Below are 19,672 nucleotides of genomic sequence, written 5' to 3'. Positions count from 1 at the left end.
GCTGTTCCTATAAAGGGAAAGAGTGTAACTTGGTGCTGCACTGACAACTCTCATATAAATGTGGCTGGGATCTGGTATTTGGGTTTATCAGCACAGAGCGTCTTTTCTGGATTTTTAAAAGGTCTCAGGCTGAAATGGCTCAAGGTCCAGTCTCCTTGGAGTGTTGCAACTCTCAGATGAGGACATGGAAGCTAGAATGCCTGCAGTCCTGCTAAAAACGCCATGGTCTCTCTAGCCAGAATGCCAGAGATCTGGCACCTCATGCGATACGTACCTGGAACTGGTAGCGAACCCTTTCTCCTTAATTAGTGGGACTGCGTCTCTATCTGCAAGTCTGAGCGGTGTCCACGTACGCCAGTCTCCCACCCACAAATAGAGAGCAGAGCAAGGCAAGGACATTAGGGGGGAGATTTCCAAAAGTATGTCGGGAGTGCTCGTGAAATTCTAGCTGGCTGTTTTGGTGTCTACATGGGAGTGGAGCTCTCTTGAAAAAATCTGAACGCTTAGTGCTTGGGCAGAGAGAGTGAAGTTTCAGGAAGAATGGTCCGTGTTTAAAGTCCCCTGTTGTTGGCTTACCCTGAAACTGCAATTCTGGCCTCAAAGCACGATCAGCTGGCGGAGAAGTCCCAGGAGTTAATAGAACGTCGGCTGCAACATTGACGTGTAGCTCAGGAATTGTCTCTGTTTAAGCCACAGTGGCTCTCCGGCTTCAGAGCGCGCTGGGGATCTTTGGCTGCCTAAAAGGAGCTCCCCACAGAACAGCAGTGATAAATGTGTTTAATCTTTTCGGAGCTTGTAGCCTCGTTTTATCCCAGGATCCTGAGGTTGTATTAGCTGGATGGTATGTCTGGGAAAGATTCAAAGTGAATAGACAGGGAGTGGAACTGCCGGAGAATTGATGCAGGGAGCTATCGCATGTTTGGAGAGTTTTTTCTCCTTCCTACTCCCCCCCCCTCCCATCTACCCCCTTTGGCTGTGCAATTCTGTTTTGTATCTTAACTCCTGCCAGGCAAGCCCATCTTCTAGGGGCCGTGCAGAACTCACCCCCTCTGGCTGTTGATCCTGTCCTGGGCTCCAGCCAATGGAAGGACTCCTCTGAAAGGGGCTGGAGCAGAGCGAGAAAGGTAATGGGAGCCCCTGCTGCATGGCACTGCTAAACCAACAGCTTGGATTCTTCTGCTGGTTGAAAGCTCCAGGTGGCAGGAGGGTTCAGTGTCTGTTCTGGGCATGCTGGCACAGGGATACAGGCACCTGACCTTTGAATCTGGGAGAGAGGCAATTTGCAAACATGTGTCAGTGCAGTCCCATCGGAAGCCGGGCTCTAAATCATTACCTTCTAGCCTGCATGCAGAGTCGTCCAGGGAACCTATTTAATTAGGGGATAAATATGGAAATCAAGAATTATTTGCAGAAGCTGTTCTCCTCCTTCCTTTCTTTAATGAGGCGATTGTAGGGATTAATCTCTCTCTGCCCCCCATGACCCTGGGGTGTAGATCCAGGCAGTATCTCCTCCGCTCAGCGTATCTCCTCCGTATACATATACTTAGCTCATCATGGGTAGCTTCTCTCCATCCCTTATCCAGACCCTAAATACCTGGATAGCAACCACAGCTACAGAATTATCTTGTTAATACACAACATACTCTCCTTTTGGATCTGTGGCTCGGGGAACGAAAGGGGGCGGGATGCCTCCACAGTTGGAGCGTGCTTTGGCCTTTCACCTGTGAAGATCCTGGGTAGTTGTAAAACGGGTTAAGGTAGGAATAGAGGTTGGGTCTTGTCTTAGGCCTGCAGGGAAACCGTCCCCCTTGACTTAGTCTTGCTCAGGAAAGGCCAAGGGCTCCAAGAGAAGGGTTGGGAGGTTAGGGATTCTGCAAATCCCGATTGGGATGGCACTGGCAGAGTTTTCCTGGAAACCTTGCTCTGCGCTTGCCTGGCGCTGTGCGCAGAGTGCTAGCCCGGGCTACCAATCACCCCGCACAGTGGTCCAGGGCACCAACAGACATGCCAAACCGAGCCAAACGGTTTATCGCACTCCAGTGGCTGGAAACCTTGTGCTGCCTTGAAAAAAATGCTGTGCTAGCTTCTTTCCCTGTCTCGCTTTAGGGGGCCAGTTTTTTCTCGGTAATAAAAGGAAGTCCCCTTTCTCCCCACGCACAGAACTAAAGGAAGGCCTGTCAAAACCTTGTGTCCTATTCTCCTCCTCTCCAGGGCGTGGCTGCACACTTGGCTCCAATATGCCATGGATGGCACCGTGCATGTGGGAGCAGTGCCGTCGGAAGTGAGGTTATAAAGGACTAGCTCCTCCCATGGCCATATTTCCTGCAGAGCCAGGATTGCACTCTTCTGTCACACTGCGGGTTTGACTGTGGGGAGTCGTAACGTTTTGCAAAGAGCGGGTATGTTTTCCCCTCTTTATGCGTGTTGCTGTTTCCCCAGCAGCTGCCAGGCAGATGCGTTTTTTATAAAACCTCCTGGTTGAAACTGTTCCCTTGAGCCTCTGGAGTAGCTGGGCTGCTGAACAGAGCCAAGCTTTAATCGCCAGAGATGCAGCAGCCATTGATCTGCTGGTACCAGAGGCTCCATGTACAGAAGGTGGCATGAGACGTTGGCCGTCGGCACAAAGCGGAGCTTTGGGTACAATGTAACAGCAGCAGGGAAAATACCCCCTGTTCCCAGGTCTAGACTTGGCCAGCCCACAAGAAGAGGGTCCCAACTCCTCTGAGGCCTGGTGAGCATGGGAATTGGCCATGTGATTTCTGTGGACATTGGTTTCTTCTACATTGCCTGCTCTGTAGAATGGGAGGTGTTCCAGGTGGTCTAGAGGTCACTGATTTGCTTTGTGGCCTTTAGCAAATCACATTGCCTCAATTTACCCACCTGTAAATTGGGGATAATTATCTACCCCTCAAGGGGGTGTTGAGGTTTAATGTTCACAAACATCTTTGAGATCCTCAGAGAAAAGATACTGTAGAGTTACCAAGGCCTGTTATCTGGGGCTGATTGACAATAGCTATGCAGTGTCCATCCATAGAAGGGTTGTTCCACCACAAGGGTGCTCCTTAGAACTTTTCTTGGCAGTTTGTCAATCAGGAGGTGGTGCTGGAGGCTTTTAAATAGGTATTTTTGCACTCTGTGGATCCTTCCTTGGGATTGTGGCTCAGGTGAAATAAAGATCTCATGCAATTGTTATAGTCTTTTCCCAGGTGTCTCTTCAAGGGACCTGTCCCGCATACTGGCAGTTCCCTGATGTTTATATTGATGGAGAAGGGAGGTGTGACTGGTCTCCATCCCGTCTCGAGATGGTCTCTGTGAGTGACATGGACGTCTGTAATGGGGGAATCGGGAACCCGGAGGGAAATGGAAGAGTTTGAGTCTTTAGGAAAAAGCACCTCTGCTTGCAAACTCCTCGCCCTGAACTGACTCTTCCCTCTCACACCATGTAACACCACGCACAGGTTTGAACTGCCGCGGGGAGCTGAGCAGAGTGAGGGGCCGGTGGTCTTGGCTGGCAGTGCTTTCGGAGTAGCGGTGCATAATGATGAGGATGTTGCTGTTAGAGAGGCTCAGGAAGTTACAGAACACTGTGACTGTGGGTGTTGTACAAGGATACGCAGGGTGACCTCCAGGCTGCTATGTGCGAGGATTCTGATATGATGCACTAGGTTCCTAACATCCTGAAATGTCAGATTTCTGTTGTGCCTGTTGGTCACTCGCATGGTGCATTGGCTTGTGTCAGTCACTGACCCGCAAAGGCTTATCAGAATTGCAGAGTGGCTTTCCTTGGAGCACCATGGCTCTTAAATGCTAACAGAGCAATCCGGGCTGTATGGGGTGAGTCTGGCTGTCGTATTGGGGTTGGGAGGAAGGGGGAGCAGGTGCCAAAGAGCATCTCTTGTGGCAGGGGTGTTCTGGGTCTGCGTTCACATTGTCCCCTCCTCCTGGAATCCTACTGACATCTTGCTTGAAATAAGGCCAGGGATGCAGCATGGGATGGAGAAATGGTTTGAGTTGACGAGTTGATACCCTGTATAGGTAACACCAGCCAGCCCCTCCCATTCCCAGCCCTGCCCAAGCTTCCACCCATGCTTGTATCCAAGCTAGATGTCTCCTGCTATTGAAGCGTAGCAACAGGTAACCCCAGGAAATCAGTTTCCTTCTCCTGCTTTGAAAAAGAAGGCCCTGTGAGGACCCTGCATCATCTGGGTGTATGGGACATTGTGGGGGCAGGAGAAAGGCATTTAGTGGTTGTGGCAAATTAATGAACATCTGCTCTAGTGAATGCTAAACCCAGCTGTGCCACAGCCTCCCAGCCCGGGTCTGCAGTGCACCCTCCTAGTCGAATCCAGGGCCCTGAAGCAGAGCAGCTCCCCTAGAAAGCCGCAGAAATGACTGTCCCGTGCGACCGGCAGAGCCACCTGCCGTTCCAGTCTCCAGGTCTCTTCCTTGAGCAGAGACAGAGCGGTTTTCATAAGGGTTGTTCTGAACACTCGGCCGTGTAGTCTCCCCGCTTGTGGCTGGGTTCCGTTGTACACACGTCCTTGGTCAATAGGCGTCTCTGCTGACAAATAAAAATGGAATTGAATGGAATGGAATTGAAAGTCAAAAGGGCTCTGTAATAATTTTAGGCTGCCCGAGGCACCGTGCTGAAGCACTGGCATTATAAATAAGGGTAATGTACTAGAGACTGAATTACAATCAAAGCAGCCATAAGAACATGGAATGTGCACCCGCTTCTTTAAAGGATATAGAGTCCGATTATGATCTGTAGGCAGTGCACTGCTGGCAAATCAATAACCACTCACTCAACTAGGGGCCAGGAGGACTTTGATTAGAAAAGGGGAAGGGAGGTGGGGGAGTCCAGCGTACGGAGAGTAAGATCTGCATTGGAACGCCCCATCCCACCTGCTACCTCTGACAACTCAGAGGCGAGTGGGGGTTTGCTCAGTAAAGAATCAGTGTCTCTTCCTCCTCTTTGTCGCCTCTCTCATCTCCAGGATCTCAGTCCTGATTTGTTACTTACATCCAAACTTACGTGATGGGCAAAGTCAGCGGTGGCCTCTCATAACGTCTCACTTACTTTAATGAAATTTAGGCTTTTTTTAAAAGCATGATGCCAAACGTGGGTTTATGAACTAGTCCTGGGGAGTGGGGGACTAGCCAGATGTTTGGCTCTGGTTCTGAGTCCACTCGCCCCAGAATAAATCAGGAGTCAATCCATGCAAGGCTTATTCTGATATAAACTCCATCGAGGGGAGGTCACGTGGGCTTCCACGGAGAGGCTGGTGCTCAGCTGGAGGGGCTGGGATTTAATTAGGAGTTGGTGCTAGCGCCTGCCGAGTCACTGTTGTGCTAATGGAAATGTCTGCAGAGCAATCACTGGTGGTTAGTTAGAAGCTCTTGGAATAGCTGGTTCAGCTGCTGTTTTTCCCCTAACTAGACCATGTGACATCTTGGCAATGAGGATGGCTCTTCTTGCACAGATCCTTCTACGCTGCCTTGAAGAACTTGCTACAGCCACCATCCCTGCAAAGAGCGGCTGTTCCAGCTCCCGGCCAGAATACATAGTCAGCCTTGGAGAAACCAAAGGCTGAATGAACGTAGCAATAGGAATAAACACTGGGACAAATGCTGCCTTCAGCCACACGCAGCCCACTCCCATTGAATCTCGTGCCCTCATGCCTGAGGGGAGAACCTGAGCGAATGTGTGTAAATCTCCAAGGTCTCACGCCAGGCGGTCTCTAGAGGTGTGGTAGCACAAGGAGATGCATGTGCTGGTCCTGTATCAGCTCGGGCTCATGCCTTCTGCAAGCGAAAACAAGCCGAGCGCTTCGTGGTTCCTCATCCAGATGGCCAAAAGCACCAGCTCGTTCAGCCTCCTTGGTGACTGCTGCTCAGAAGAGACCGAATGCAACACGACCCTTGGCATTTTCAAAATGCCGGGGGAGGCGAGGCAAAGAGTCGTTGTAAGGGTGGGGGAGCTTGTTCTTGCAGCCGCTGAGTTTCCTCTGATACTTTGGCAACCCTACGAACTGCTTTGTGGGCTCTGTGTGTGTGTGTGTCGGGGGGGATTAGCCATGTGGCCCAGCAAAGAGCTTATGAGGGTGGTAGAACAGTACTGGGTGTATCTGAAGGCCATAAACATCAAGGAGGGGAAGGAAGTGTTTGAGGTGGTACATGGGGCACGTCGGCACCTGGCGATGGTTAAAGATCAGGATTCGGTGCTGATGTTAGATCTATATTGGCTGCCTTTGATCGTGACTTGGTATTGGCTTGTCTGGCTTGGAGGGGTATCTGTTCCCTTTGCTGGCAGAGCCCAGCGTTGGTTGAATTGCTCTGCCCCGGGTTGAGGGGAAGAGGGGCTCTCAGGCCACTGCAGTGTTCGGTGTTGTTGGCTCTTACTTGCCCTTCCGGAGGTTTAAGGAGGAGGTGTGGGTGGGAATGCCGGCACTGTGTGGAGGGCACCCAGCTTTGTCTCCCATTCAGGAAGCTTGGAGAGTGGCTGAGTGTGTCTCCTTGTCAGGATGCGAGTGATGCTCAACCCAGATAAGGTGCAGGTGATTATGGAGAGTTGGGAGAAGCAGCCAGTGGATTTGGCAGCATCTGCATTGGCTCCGCTGATTTGAGGGTGTGCAACCTGCATTTGCTGCCCAGTTTTTCTGCTTAGCCACCCCCACTTCCTCTCACAGAACCCGAGATACTTTTAAAGCTAACAGCAGCAGTGCCAGGGTGGCTTTTTCCATCTCTGGCTGGTTGGGAGCTTTGAGTCCTTTCCCCTGGAGTTAGGACCTCGGCAGTGTCGTCCGCACTTCTAGTCTGGACTTCTGCAACTTGCTGTACTTGGGGCTACAACTGAAATCCGCTCAGAAGCTGACACTTAATACAGAAGGCAGCTGCCTGCATAAGCAGGGTGCCTCACCGGCACTCCAAGGGGTGTCCCAGCTGCCGATTGGGTTATACCGCACAGAAAGAGTCCGCTGTGGCCTGGGACATCACCTCATGCAATATTTGGTGGAAAAGAGAGAGCTGCCTTGATTTTGGAACTCCCTCCCTTCCTGTCATTCCCAAGTAGTCAGTCAACCTTCAGGGTAGGTTGCAAAGCCCATATCAGTGGGCCCTGGAGGGAGGCTGGGGTGAGAGGCTTCTTTGGGAATCTGAAGAGGGAGCAAAGTATCTTTGTTGCGTGGCCGTCTTTGTGTTTGGGATCTGCCCCTGTGTTCTTCTTGCTTTTGTTAGTGGTTTGAGTGGTCAATGGTTATCAGGATGCCTAGAGATTAAGGAGATGTCTCTAAAGAGGTTACATGTAGATACATAAATTGGGGAGACAATTAAGAGTAATGGGATAAAATGCTACCTTCACCATCTTCCTCATTTCCTAACTTTGAGATTCTCTTTCCTCTCTGTTGCCAGGAGTGGCGCCAGGGGTTTTGCCGCCCTAGGCGGCAGCGCTCCTCCTCTGAGCATTCAGGGGGCCTGGGGTCTTCAGCTGCAGGGGTCCTTCCGCTCCGCGTCTTCGGGGCACTTCGGCGGCGGGTCCCGGAGCGAGTGAAGGACCCGCCAGCGAATTTCCGCCGAAGATCCGTAGCGGAAGGACCCCCTGCCACCGAATTTCTGCTGAGGGCAGCAAAATGCCGCCCCCTAAATCCTGCCGCCCTAGGCGACCGCCTAGGGTCACCTACTGGAAGCGCCGGCCCTGTCTGTTGCCTTTCACGGTTTTGCACCTGTGCGTACATTTCCCTGCAAAGTGTGTTTGTGGGGAGGGGACAGTTTGTAGAAAGACACCCGAGAAAACACAGCGGTGTTGAAAGTGGGGGGGGGGAAAGAAACATGCAAGCTGACAATTGGGATAAAAAAATTCCTCCAAGTTAGGCCTGTCTGTGGAATAGTCTCCCAGGGGATGTGGGGGAAGCCCCATTGCTTGAGTCATTTTGAAACTAATCTGAACGCAGCACTAAACTCGATTCCATAGGGACCAATCCTGTGCTGCCAAGGGCGGGCGGAGATTTCTGTCTGGGAGATGCTGCATAATTTTGGATTATTATCTTAAATGGTAGATAGCACTGAAGCACTTATAGAATAATGTTTAAATGGGGGTTACATTTGTGGTTACCTCAGTGCTGAAGAAACCCAGGGTGTAGAGCTGGAAGCCTATTGCAGGGCAGAACAGAGCTGCGTGTGAGAAGATTGCAAAGCAGTTGACAGCACTAGGTCTGGCTCTAGCCAGCATGAGATCAGTTCATAAGCATGGTCGTTATAAAAATATATACGCTCACCAGATCCGTACTCAGTTTCTTCTGGTCTCTTTCAATGGCGAAAATATTCGGTCTCCTTGTGGGCTGGGTGAAATCTGTGTTAGGAGGCAGGCCAGGTGTTGGGTAAAGGGGCGTAGAGGGCATGATCTGTGTGCTGGAAATTCCCCGGAGGCTCTTTCCCCCTAGGCTTTCCCTCCCCCCCCGGCAGATTCCAGCAACCTGGAAAAAGTAGAGGAAGGGGGGAAGGAAAGCAAAGCACAAGGGATGCATCGGGGAGATGCTCCGGAGATGAGCTGCCATGGGCAGATTGGCTTATTTTAATAATGACCTTCAGGAATTAACTAAAAATACAATAAGCATGGCAGATTAGAAAGAACAAGCCAATTAAATACAAAACATGCTTTGTAAAACTCCATGACAGATAAGTCAGGGCTGCAACCTCCAGAGTAACTGATGAATGCTAAATCATTGCACTAGGGCTGGGGAGGGTGTGTGTGTGTGTGTGTGTGTGTGTGTGTGTGTGTGTAAGGGGGTGGGGGATGGGCTTAGGCTATTGAATATTTCAAGACTTGCAGCCTACTTTGGAAACCGGGGAAATGTGAAATGGCTATGGTTGCGTTGCTTTGCTTTGCTTTCAGTAAAACAAAGGGGGCAGGAGCAGGAGGGGGTTGAGCCGGCCTGGAGCCGGAAGGCATGCAGTAACAATTCTCCAACTTTAATATCTGCTGTTTCATTTTATATTCATCATGTCAGCATAATCTGCTTTTATGGGAATCGTCTTGGTTCTCGACCAAATGCATTTAGGCCCTTTTGCTTTTAAGTTTGATAGTAATGTGACTTGAAGACTTCAATGAAATGTTTATATGTAAGGATTGTAGAAGCGGCAAAGAGAAAATGGAGTTACAAAGTCGGAAGGGCTCTTACTCCTTGGTCTCTTCTCGGACTTTTTTCACGAACAGGTGACCTAGTGGCTAGTTCCTGGGCTCTGCTATGGGAGACTTTTTACCTGTTCCCAAGGATGGGGCGCGAAGGCTATTGCTTGGTTTCTTTGGGCTAGCTAACTACACAAACCAGCGTTTTTGGGGGGCAGGGAAAGGCTCTGCTACTCTGCAAGTGCATAGACCTTATGGCCAGATGGGGGCTTTAGCTCACCCTAACCAGACCTCCTGCTGGGGCAATGGACACCATCTTTGATGCAGGAAAAGGAGCATCTGATCATGCCTATTGCTATTAATAAAACAAACCGCTTGTATGTTGCTGTTCGCATACCTGTGCTTGATTGGATGGGGTGAGACTCACTTCCTGCCCCAAAGAGCTTGCAACGTAAGGTAGAGGAGGCGAACAGAAAACCAGTCACAGGGCAAGAGTTTGGGTAAGGGTGGGTGTGGGGGAGGGAGGGCAGGAAGGATCCGTGGAAGAAGGGCATTTTGAAGTGGGTGCTACAGGGAGAAGAGGCGGTGTTGGGTGGGTGAGAACAGCCAGGCTCTTCCCGGCATAGGTGGGAGCATTCTGAGATACGGCGTGGAGAATGGGGAGAAGGAGGCAAAAGGAACAGCGAAGTTAGGCACTGTGGCGATGAGGCAGACACGTCGGTGGGGGAGGATTTGTGTAGGCCCAGGCCTCTAGGTGATGATGATGAATGGGCTGAGGTGAGATGGGAATGCCGGAAGGAAGTGGAAGTGGGGGAAGATGCCAGTGTAGGATCAGGGAAGGTACCTTCAGCAGCAGCCTTCGGGCCACACTGGAGGATGGAGAGGCTGAGGGGTCACACAAGGCCTTGGTAATCAAGGTGAGAGATGGTCAAGGCGCGCAGGAGAGGGGATAGGGAGAATGGGGTCGATGGTGGTGACAGACCTCAAGGAGAGTCTGGCGGAGGGGGGAAGAGGGGAGTCAGAAGTGATGAGATGGGGAGAGGCACCGCATGCAGGAATTCGGGTGGGGAGGAGGACGTTCCTGGAAAGGAGTAGGAATTGGGGGGGGGGGGATGTTTACTCTGGAGTATCTTCTATGTTTCCAGCCTGGGAGGCAAGTCCTGAGAACCGCAAAGAAGCATCGGCAGATTCCCCGTCTCAGGGCTGGTCTACACTGGAAACTTACATTGGTATCGCTACGGTCTTTCAGGGGTGTGACAAATCCGCACCCTGAGAGACGTAGTTAAGCCGATCTAACCCGTGGTGTAGACAGTGTTGACGGAATAATTCTTCTGTTGCCATAGCCACCGCCTTTCAAGGAGGTGCATAAACTAGAGCAACGGGAGAGCCCCTCCTGTCGCTGTAGTGAGTGTCTACACTCCACACATTGCAGGGGGCCTGCTCTAGCTGTGCCACTGTAGTGGTTTAAGTGTGGACGTAGCCATAGTCATGGGAATAAACATGAATGGCTGAAACCTCCTTTCCAAAACTTGGCAGGAAAGGCCAGTTGTGCTGCAAGAGGTGTAAAGGGTACTTTTGCTGGAGTGCCCCCGAGTGGCAGCAGATTGCTCGGTGCTAATGGAAGTCCTGTCTTTCAAATGACATTTAAACTGGTCCCCGTCTCCTTGTGTTCATTAAAAGGGCTTGTAGCGCTTTCCCCAAACTGGAGGTGGGCTGTGACTGGGACGAGCCCTCCTGCTCTTGTGAGATCACGTTCTGCCTCTCCAAGCTCTCCCTCCTTTGACACGGGGCTGTTCCTCGCTTCATACCTTAGTGTCCTATGGGATGCGCAATGTTCCTCCCAGAGGGAGCGATGTTTCGCTAATGGGAGAAGCAAACTCTGTTCGAGGCTCTTGGGAGATGAGGTGCTGTACGAATGTGGGATTTTAATTTTATGAGACTCCTTTTAAGTTTTATCTAACCGACTGTGTCCTTCAACATGAGCTCTGGGGTTGAGTTTTGTTCTTCAGGGAGCCAAAGGCAAGAGCCACCTTCGCTGGTGTTCTGCTCCTGGAAACAGCTTCATTTATTTGCTGGGATGGGGACGGGGTTATTTGCAGAAAACCTGCTTTGGCGGCAGAGGTGTGATGGTGAATTCATGCATCTCTGAGATGCAAGCCTACTATGTTATGTATTCCAGGCTTGGGCGGGAGTTTTATTCTCAATAGAGTGGGCAAACTAGCTGTCACTGTGCTTGCAAGGTGGAGATAACTAGCTGTCCTCCAATTAGATTCAGGTGGTGGTGCCATTGTCTCAGATATGGTGATAGAATAATTAGCGAGGTGGTGAGCAAGGGAGTGTGTAATATTGGCCTAACCTTGTCGCTGCAGACTGCAGCCAGGGATCCAGCCTGCTGGGGACAGCAGAAACCTGATAGACAGGTAAACCCAGCCCCGTGGAAAGGTTTGGATTTCTTGATGAGGCTTTCTCTATCAGCGCGTGATTGTTCTCTTGGTCTAAAACAGGGGTCGGCAACCTTTCAGAAGTGGTGTGCCGAGTCTTCATTTATTCACTCTCATTTAAGGTTTCGTGTGCCAGTCATACATGTTATCGTTTTTAGAAGGTCTCTTTCTATAGGTCTATAATATATAACGAAACTATTGTTGTATGTAAAGTAAATAAGGTTTTAAAAATGTTTAAGAAGCTTCATTTAAAATTAAATTAAAATGCAGAGTCCCCCAGACCGGTGGCCAGGACCCAGGCAGTGTGAGTGCCACTGAAAATCAGCTCACGTGCCGCCTTTGGCACATGTGCCATAGGTTGCCTATCCCGGTCTAAAACAATGACCATAGGAGTCGTATGTTTTCTGATGCAAAACACATGTTGCTTTCAGGGCTGGAAAAATCCATTTGCCCCTGAAGAGCAGGGGGGATTTCTTTGCCGAGTGAAGGGGCCTGGATGGAACCATTGACTTCTGCAGAAAAGTGTCAAAGGCTAGACGCTTGGTGGCTACTTAGGAGAGCCTTATTCCTGTGGTGTTTTCCTGAGTCTGCAGACTGACAGCTGCTAATCAATCCCTTGACTGGATAGCCAGGGTGTGAAACTGACCACGCTTGTCTCTTTCACGGCTGTTGCTCAGAACCTTATTGGCAGCTGTGAGGCTGCCGAGGATCTTGTTTAGTTTCATGCTGCTGCTGCACGGCAAAACTGTGAGCAGCAGCCGAGGCACAGGAACAAGCTGCTGTCCCTGGGTTGTGCCGGAGGCTCCCTCTCTTTTGGCATTTGCTTTTGGCTAGAAGGTGTCTGAATTTTCCAAGCCCCTGATTGTTTATGGTGCCCTTCGTGCGCTAGGTGCTTTTGAAAAATCTAATATGATGCAATCCCAGCCCCAAGCTGTTTACAGTGTAAATTTGAGTATCGGGGCATGAGAGCAGGAGTTCACGTCAGCAGAGGAAGGCTAACAAAGGAGCCATTCCAGGTGTCACGCTCTCGTGCAGCAGCTTGCTTTCCCATTGGCACGGCCTCCTGCTGGTGTCTCCTTGTGCTTTTTCACCGTGCTGAGGAAGTGGCTGTGACTGCTTTTCTGTGCCAAACGTAGCTGCAGTGCCAGTGAGCTAGTCCTGGAGACAGGCGTATCTCAGGGGTGGCTAAACCGCAGCTTGCGAGCCACATGCGGCTCTTTTACAGTTAAAGTGTGGCTCGCAGAGTCCCCCCACCCACCCTCACCTCCCCCGTTCTCTGCCTACCAGACTGGTGGGGGAGCTTGGGGCTTCTGGCCTGTGGCAGGGTGGTGGGGCTGAAGCCCCTAGCTGCACCACCCTGCCGCAGGGCAGAAGCCCTGAGCCCTGGCAGGTGCACCCAGCTCTCGAACTTCTGGAAGTGTACTGTCTGCGGCTCGGAGAGTCAGAACGTTTTTGGCCACCCATGGTGTATTTCTTATAACTGCTCTCTGGCTTCTTCCTCCGCTTTGAACGGATGACAAAACCCCTGTTGAGAGAACACCTCCGATCCCTAGGAGCTGCATGATGTTCTTGAGCTACTGTACAGTTGGAGGATAGTCAAGGGACCTTGTCTTTCAGGGATGAGGTCCTCTGCCTTTCATTGCATAAGAAACCTGAGGTCCTATTTTGTGTGTGTGTGTGTGTGTGTGTGTGTGTGTGTGTGTGTGTGTGTGTATACACACCATTCCTCTGTCTCCTAGCTTGCTAAAAAGAAAGACCGGGTTTACGTAACAGCTCTATCACAAGGGCTATGCAGTGTTTAAAAACACATTCTAATAAATATCTTGTGTTTCTATTGCACATCTCATGCAAAGATCTCAAAGCACTTTATAGCCAATAATTAATTAGGCCTCACAACTACCCCCGCCTCTGAAGGAAGGGTAGTAGTATCATAAGAATGGCCCTACTTGGTCAGACTAAGGGTCTATCTAGCCCAGTATCCTGTCTTCCGACAGTGGCCAGTGCCAGGTGCCTCAGAGGAAATGAACAGAACAGGTGATCATCAAGTGGTCCATCCCCTGTCATCCATTCCCAGCTTCTGGCAAACAGAGGCTAGGGACACCTAGCATTCTCACACGTTATCGTTCTGTATATGGGGGAAATGAGGAACAGACATGGAGCGACATGCCCAAGGTCACCCAGCAGATCGGATGCAGTTTTGGGGATAGATCCCAGTTGTCCTGGCTTCTAGTCCTTGCTCAAACCACTAGAGAGAAACTCGTTCCTCTCACTCTAAGGTAGTCTGCCTGTTGTGCAGTGACATGGGACGTGCGTTCAAATGCAGCTCTGTCGTGAGTGTTGAAACTGAACCCCGGTTGTTTTTGTTGTTGCAGAGATGTCTGGCACTGTGGCAGATATTTCCTTGGTGCACTGGAAGCAGCAGTGGCTGGAGAACGGCACCCTGTATTTCCACGTCTCCATGAGCAGTGCCGAGCAACTGTCCCGGGCCACCCCACCCACCCTTCAAGAGCCTGCTGAGATCGTGGAGGAGCAGATGCACATTCTTCACATTTCTGTCATGGTGAGTGAATCCTTCTTCCCTTCCCTGCCCAGTCTGGGGGGCCAAGAGGAGCAGCTGGGAGGGGCTAGTGGCCGAACGTGAGACGGGGGTGTTAAAAGGATGGTAGGCCGGTTTGTCTCAGTCCAGCTTCCAGTGTGCAAACGTCTATATCCCCTAACCACCCTAGCGGCCCCTGGTTACTGGGCTTTGGCAGAGCAAGGCAAATGACTGAATGGGCCTGGAAAATGAGTTATGCCTGTTTCTAAAGGTAATTCTCTCCAGGGCAGGGTGATCCATACGGATGCCTCCCTTCCCACTGTGTGCTGAGTATGGAACGCTCAGGGGCTGTCGGCAGAATGCTTCTCACCAGTGTTAAGTTCTGGCACGAGACAAGTTGGTGGGACGAGTCAGTGTCTTGGTGCTTTTTTTTTTTCCCAAGCTGACGCCTACCCAGCACGTGGGTGTCCACTGTGGACTGATCCTGTGTTGTTTTGTCATTAAAACCCAATCTGATACTTTCAGGGTTCTGGGAAAGCAGTTTCCACCTTACAAGCGTTTGGATCAGTCAGTTTTAGGTACTGAGGCCTCTGTTACCATAGGATCCGTGTCCTTATCCTTATAGCACCCTGTGAGACAGAGGAAGTGCTATTCTCCCCATTTTACAGATGGAGTCTGAGGCACAGAGAGACTCAGTGACTTACTTGCCCAAGGAAAGTCTGTGGCAGAGCTGAGAATTGAACCTGGGTTTCCCAAATCCTGGGCTAAAGCCCTAACCACTAAGCAATCCTTCCTCCCTTAGCTGTTGTGGTTATGTTTGTGTTGCTCCTTCATTGCCGAGTGGCCTTGCTGGGTTGAAAACATAGACTCCTGAGAAAGTGCCCTCCAACTGCATTGCACGGTGGCAATTGTAGGAAGGTATCTCCAATCCACGCCTGTTTAATGTACCTGTTCATAGCTCAGAATTTGTGCATTGGTTCAGAACTCATGCTTGCTAGATTTTTCTGGGCTACTTGGATCCTTGTTTTCCACTTGAGCAGGGACTTGCTCTGCTTTCTTAAAAGATCAAACCTAAGCAAGTTAACTAAATGCATTACAGAAATGGGTTGTGGATTTAGATGGGACATCAAGTATAGGTAACTGTAAAAAGATATATTGCATATGAAGAGAGAGTGAATTGGCTGGGACTGCATAGAGAGGAGAGGAAAGAGGGCATGATAGAAGTATACATAACAATGAATGGGATGGAGAAGGTAAATTGGATGCTCTTATTCATAAGCAAGGGGACAGTCAATGGAACTGAAAGACGACAAACCTAGAATCATGAAAAGGAAATCCTGTTCTTTCATAATGCGTAATTAACCTGTGAACCTCATTGCCACAGTACATCATTGAGGCCAAGAGCTTAGTTGGATTCAGAAAAGGATTAGACATTTATGTGGATAATGAGAACATCCACAGTTAATGTTAGAGGGGATCAATTTTTTAAAAGCAATAGAAACGCTCATGTTTCAGGGCATAAGCCAACTACTAAGTGGTCAGGGTTAGGAAGACACTTTTCCCGTGGGTAAATTTTATGACATAATTGCACCTTCCTCTACTAAGCAGAGTTGGAGGGAGGACGTGGTCCAGGAGGGACCGTTGGTCTGATTTGGTGTGGTAGCTCCTAGGCACGTTCCCGTGTGGAATAGCCTGTAGGAATCGAGCAGAACTGAGTGAAACCCCAGTGCTGGGTTTCATTACAAACTTGAAACTTTGCCCAGTTTGGTTGAAAGATTCATTAACTTTTCAAGTGAACCCGGGCCAAGTTTTGAGTGAACGGGAGCAGATAGATGGTTTTTGCCTCAAAACCATGTGAAATTTACAGCTTACACAAAACCAGGTGAAACGCTTTGTTTTCAAAAGAGATTTTTCAACTGAGGGTGTGTTTTGCTCAAATAGCCATAGGGCTGGTCTACACTCAGAAACGAAATTGAGTCAGCGACAGTGCTCATGGGTGTAAAAAAATCCACACCCCGAGAAGTTGGCTCAGCTACGTCGAAGTCCTCATTTTTACAGCTCTAGGGGGATGGAAGAATTCTGCTGCTTCCCTCGCTCCTGCCTCTCAGGGAGGTGGATTCACTACAGCAACGGGAGAGCCCCTCCTGTCGCTGTACTAAATTTCTGCACTGACGTGCTGCAGCAGCGCAGCTGTACTGTTTTTAGTGTAGACGCAGCCTTAGCTATGCCCTGCCTTAGCCCTCACCCACCCTAAACCTACATCCCAAGGCAGCCTGATGTACGTGTTGTACCTCTTCTGCTACTCCAATAAAAGCCACGTAACTATCCCGTACACTCCCTGCTGTGTCATCTGCCAGACCCCGCCGCTGTGCTCACTCAATACCTAACCTCTTGCCGTCCCCAGAGATAGTAGACTTCTCCGTCACCTATTCCGCCTTGCCGTTCTAGTTCAGGCCACACCATTTCATTTTCTTGCCCTCCTTGGTAGGGCCCTACCAAATTCACGGGCCACTTTGGTCAATTTCACGGTCATAGGATTTTAAAAATGGTTAATGTCATGATTTCTGGTATTTAAATCTGAAATTTCACGGTGTTGTAATTGTAGGGATCTTGATCCAAAAAGGGGCGGTGGGGGTGGGGGTTGCATGGTTGTGGTGTGTGTGTGCGCGTGGGGGGTTGCGGTACTGCTACCCTTATTTCTGTGCTGCTGCTGGGGGTGGCTCTGCCTTCAGAGCTGGGCCCTCAGTCAACAGCCGCCAGCAGGCCAGCTCTGCAGGCAGCGCAGAAGTAAGGGTGGCAGTACCGTCTCCCCCCTAAAATAACCTTCCAACCCCCCTGCAACTCCCTTTTGGGTCAGGACCCCCAACTGGAGAAACGCTGGTCTCCCACGTGAAATCTGTATAGTATAGGGTAAAAGCACACAAAAGACCAGATTTCACGATCCGTGAGGAATTTTTCACGGCCGTGAATTTGGTAGGACCCTACTCATTAGACTTGCTAAACACCCTCCTCTCTCTCATTCCACTTTATGTCACAAAATCAATCTCCCCTACCCACCCCCTCTGTAGACGAGACACTTCCTGACTGCTATGCATGAGTGTTTCTGAGGCCACCCCCATGAACCCCATAGGAGACGAATAGCAACTGCGACCCCACCCCTTCTACACACACTGTCTGTGGGACCCATTTGCCAGCAGCCTAGATAGAGCTATGATCTCACCTGCTCCACATAGGGACAGGAGGGAATGGGCATGGCATGGGCTTATCTTTCAATCTGATTTAAGGAGCTGTGCTGTTTACCTTTACTTGTGTGCACATTCTGTGTCCGATTTGCAGCATGGTAGGGTACCGGGACAGAGTTAAGGTTGCCTGTGGAATATCTGCGTCTCCTGACTTTCAAGCGTTTGGTGGGATTGGGTGATGGCACTTTAGGAAGCGCTGTTTGTTTGACTGAATGCCACCTTAAAGAAACATTTTTCTTTTGGGTGTGTGTTGATCTTGGTGCTGCTTATGCACTGCGTGGCTTTCTGGTAGCCTTGTTCTCTGCCTGTAAAGCTGGAGTGTACGGTGCACGAGGATGGGGCTGGGGATACAGGTCCTGAAGGCTGAGATGCATGCAGATGTATGTTCCGCGTTTGCTGCACTTGTGGTAGACGGGGTAGAATCGGTGCTCGAAGTCGGGAGGTGAACTTCAGGATGGAACCGAGAAAGCAGGGGGAACTCGTGCAATGCGGCAGTGCCGGTCTGAGCTGTGGAGCAGAGTGCAACTCACGGTGGGGGTGAGGATAGCATCATGCAAATGAGCTGCAGGAGTGATCCAATCACACCTTCCATTTAATAGGACTTGGCATCTTTCACAGTTGATTTTCCTTTATCCTTCACGTAGTCTTCTGGTGCTCCTGGTTTTGGTTCTTTTGCATTATATTCTTAATGCAGTGAAAGCGTGAGGAACGTTTATCCTTTAAATTCAGCTAATTGTCTTTACACTGAACTACTTCCCCGGGGAAGGGGAGGGAGGAGGCAGCAAAGGGAGAACCAGAGCTCAGTTCCCAGAACTGGCAGTAATGGGGAGTAAGAGATGCTCCCGATAGGAATGGATAAACATCGGGGATTGCCTGTAAGGTTAAGAATGGGGATACATGTGATGGGTACATGTGGCTGTATTTCTGTTCATTGGGGTATGAATACAAGCCATGAATACAGTGCAGCAATTACCCAAATCCAACTTCTGCTGCTAATGTTCCCAGCTCAAGGGCATCTTTAATAGCAAAATAATACTTGTTTTTTCCCCCTCACTGTTTTTCCTAATCTCTCCCCAATGAGACATAACATTAATTACCGCAGTTAGAGGGAATTCAGTCTCCATTACTGTCTGCCACCCCTTTCGTCTTGGCTTGAGCATCCAAAATTCATCTCCTGAATGAAAAGAGGGGAGGGAAATATGCAAATGCAGGACTTTTTTTTTTTTTTTTGCGCAGTGTCAAGTAGAAAGGAATCAATATTTTTGTCATTACGCCTGTTGTGTTTTTTGCCATAATCTTCGCTGTCATTTGGGTTTAATTGTGTTGTTTCCTCTTGTGTGGAAGTAAATCTTATCTGTTTTGGATTAAAATTCAATGAAGGTCACAGCAGCTCAAAAACTTACCAGGCTGCAGCAATTAATGTTCATTTGGCTTTGATAAATTGGAATGTTCCCCACAATAGGACTGGAGTGGATTTCACAAGCAATAATTCTTCCATTAACTCAATGATTCCGTGCATGATGGAGCATCTTGTCACTGCTCTGTTTGTCATCTGTCACTTCAAGGATCTGGGCATATGCCTGATATGATTTATCATGATTATTGGGGCTGCTTGTGTCAAAACATTTAAAACCACTAATTATTCTTGCCCTGTAAATTGCTGAATTAAACAAAACACGCAATTCCGTTTTCCCCCCCCTCCAGCTTGTTCCCCTGTTTAATTATCGTTCTGGGCCACTATAAATCCACGCCGAGAGCCGCTTTTAACAGCATCTGGCTCGGAGATGGGTCTTATTTAGGGGACTCTAGGGGGAGCGCTGCAGGAGCTGGTGGAAGGAGCATGCTTAATCTCTACAATGTAGCTCGTTTGGTTCTCAGTGCTTCTGTTGAGCACATTATCTGTTGTACTTTGTGTGGCCTCTATCTGAGCACCTCGCAATCTTTAATGTATTGATCCTGATGTGGTAGGGCACATTGTACATGTGGGAAACTGAGGCACAGAGAGACTGTGACTTACCGAAGGTCGCCCAGGAAGTCTGGGGCAGAGCAGGGACTTGAACCGAGATCTCCCAAGCTAGCTGGAGTGGAGCCTCACGTTTCACATGCTAACTGCCATGTAAGCAGAGCCCATCACCAAAGCCAGCATTGGTGGTTACAGCCCACGAGCCAGGTGGATTCAGGTTCCTGGTGACTGGAAGTTGAAGACACTGGTACCTCTCAGAAGGAGCTGGCTCCATCTTTGCTTGCTGGCCAGCTCCTGAGGAATTCATAGATTCATAGATTCTAGGACTGGAAGGGACCTCGAGAGGTCATCGAGTCCAGTCCCCTG

At 49.9% G+C, this 19,672-nt stretch overlaps 1 protein-coding gene across 1 annotated transcript in view; it reads left to right on the top strand.

The window, feature by feature from the left end:
• ASTN2 (astrotactin 2) overlaps nt 1–19,672 on the top strand; it is a 572,108-nt gene that overhangs the window by 18,265 nt on the left and 534,171 nt on the right. The window contains exon 2 of the mRNA XM_026657253.1: nt 13,938–14,125. Within this exon, the coding sequence (XP_026513038.1) occupies nt 13,940–14,125 (186 nt within the window). The 5' untranslated portion in view covers nt 13,938–13,939. The remainder of the gene's footprint in view (nt 1–13,937; nt 14,126–19,672) is intronic.

This window comes from Terrapene carolina, unplaced genomic scaffold, assembly GCF_002925995.2.
Source record: "Terrapene carolina triunguis isolate 2854851 unplaced genomic scaffold, T_m_triunguis-2.0 Scaffold238, whole genome shotgun sequence".
In the NCBI taxonomy this organism is placed as follows: Eukaryota; Metazoa; Chordata; order Testudines; family Emydidae; genus Terrapene; species Terrapene triunguis.
Note: the sequence above shows the minus strand (reverse complement) of the source record. Positions and strands in the feature narration are given on the sequence as shown.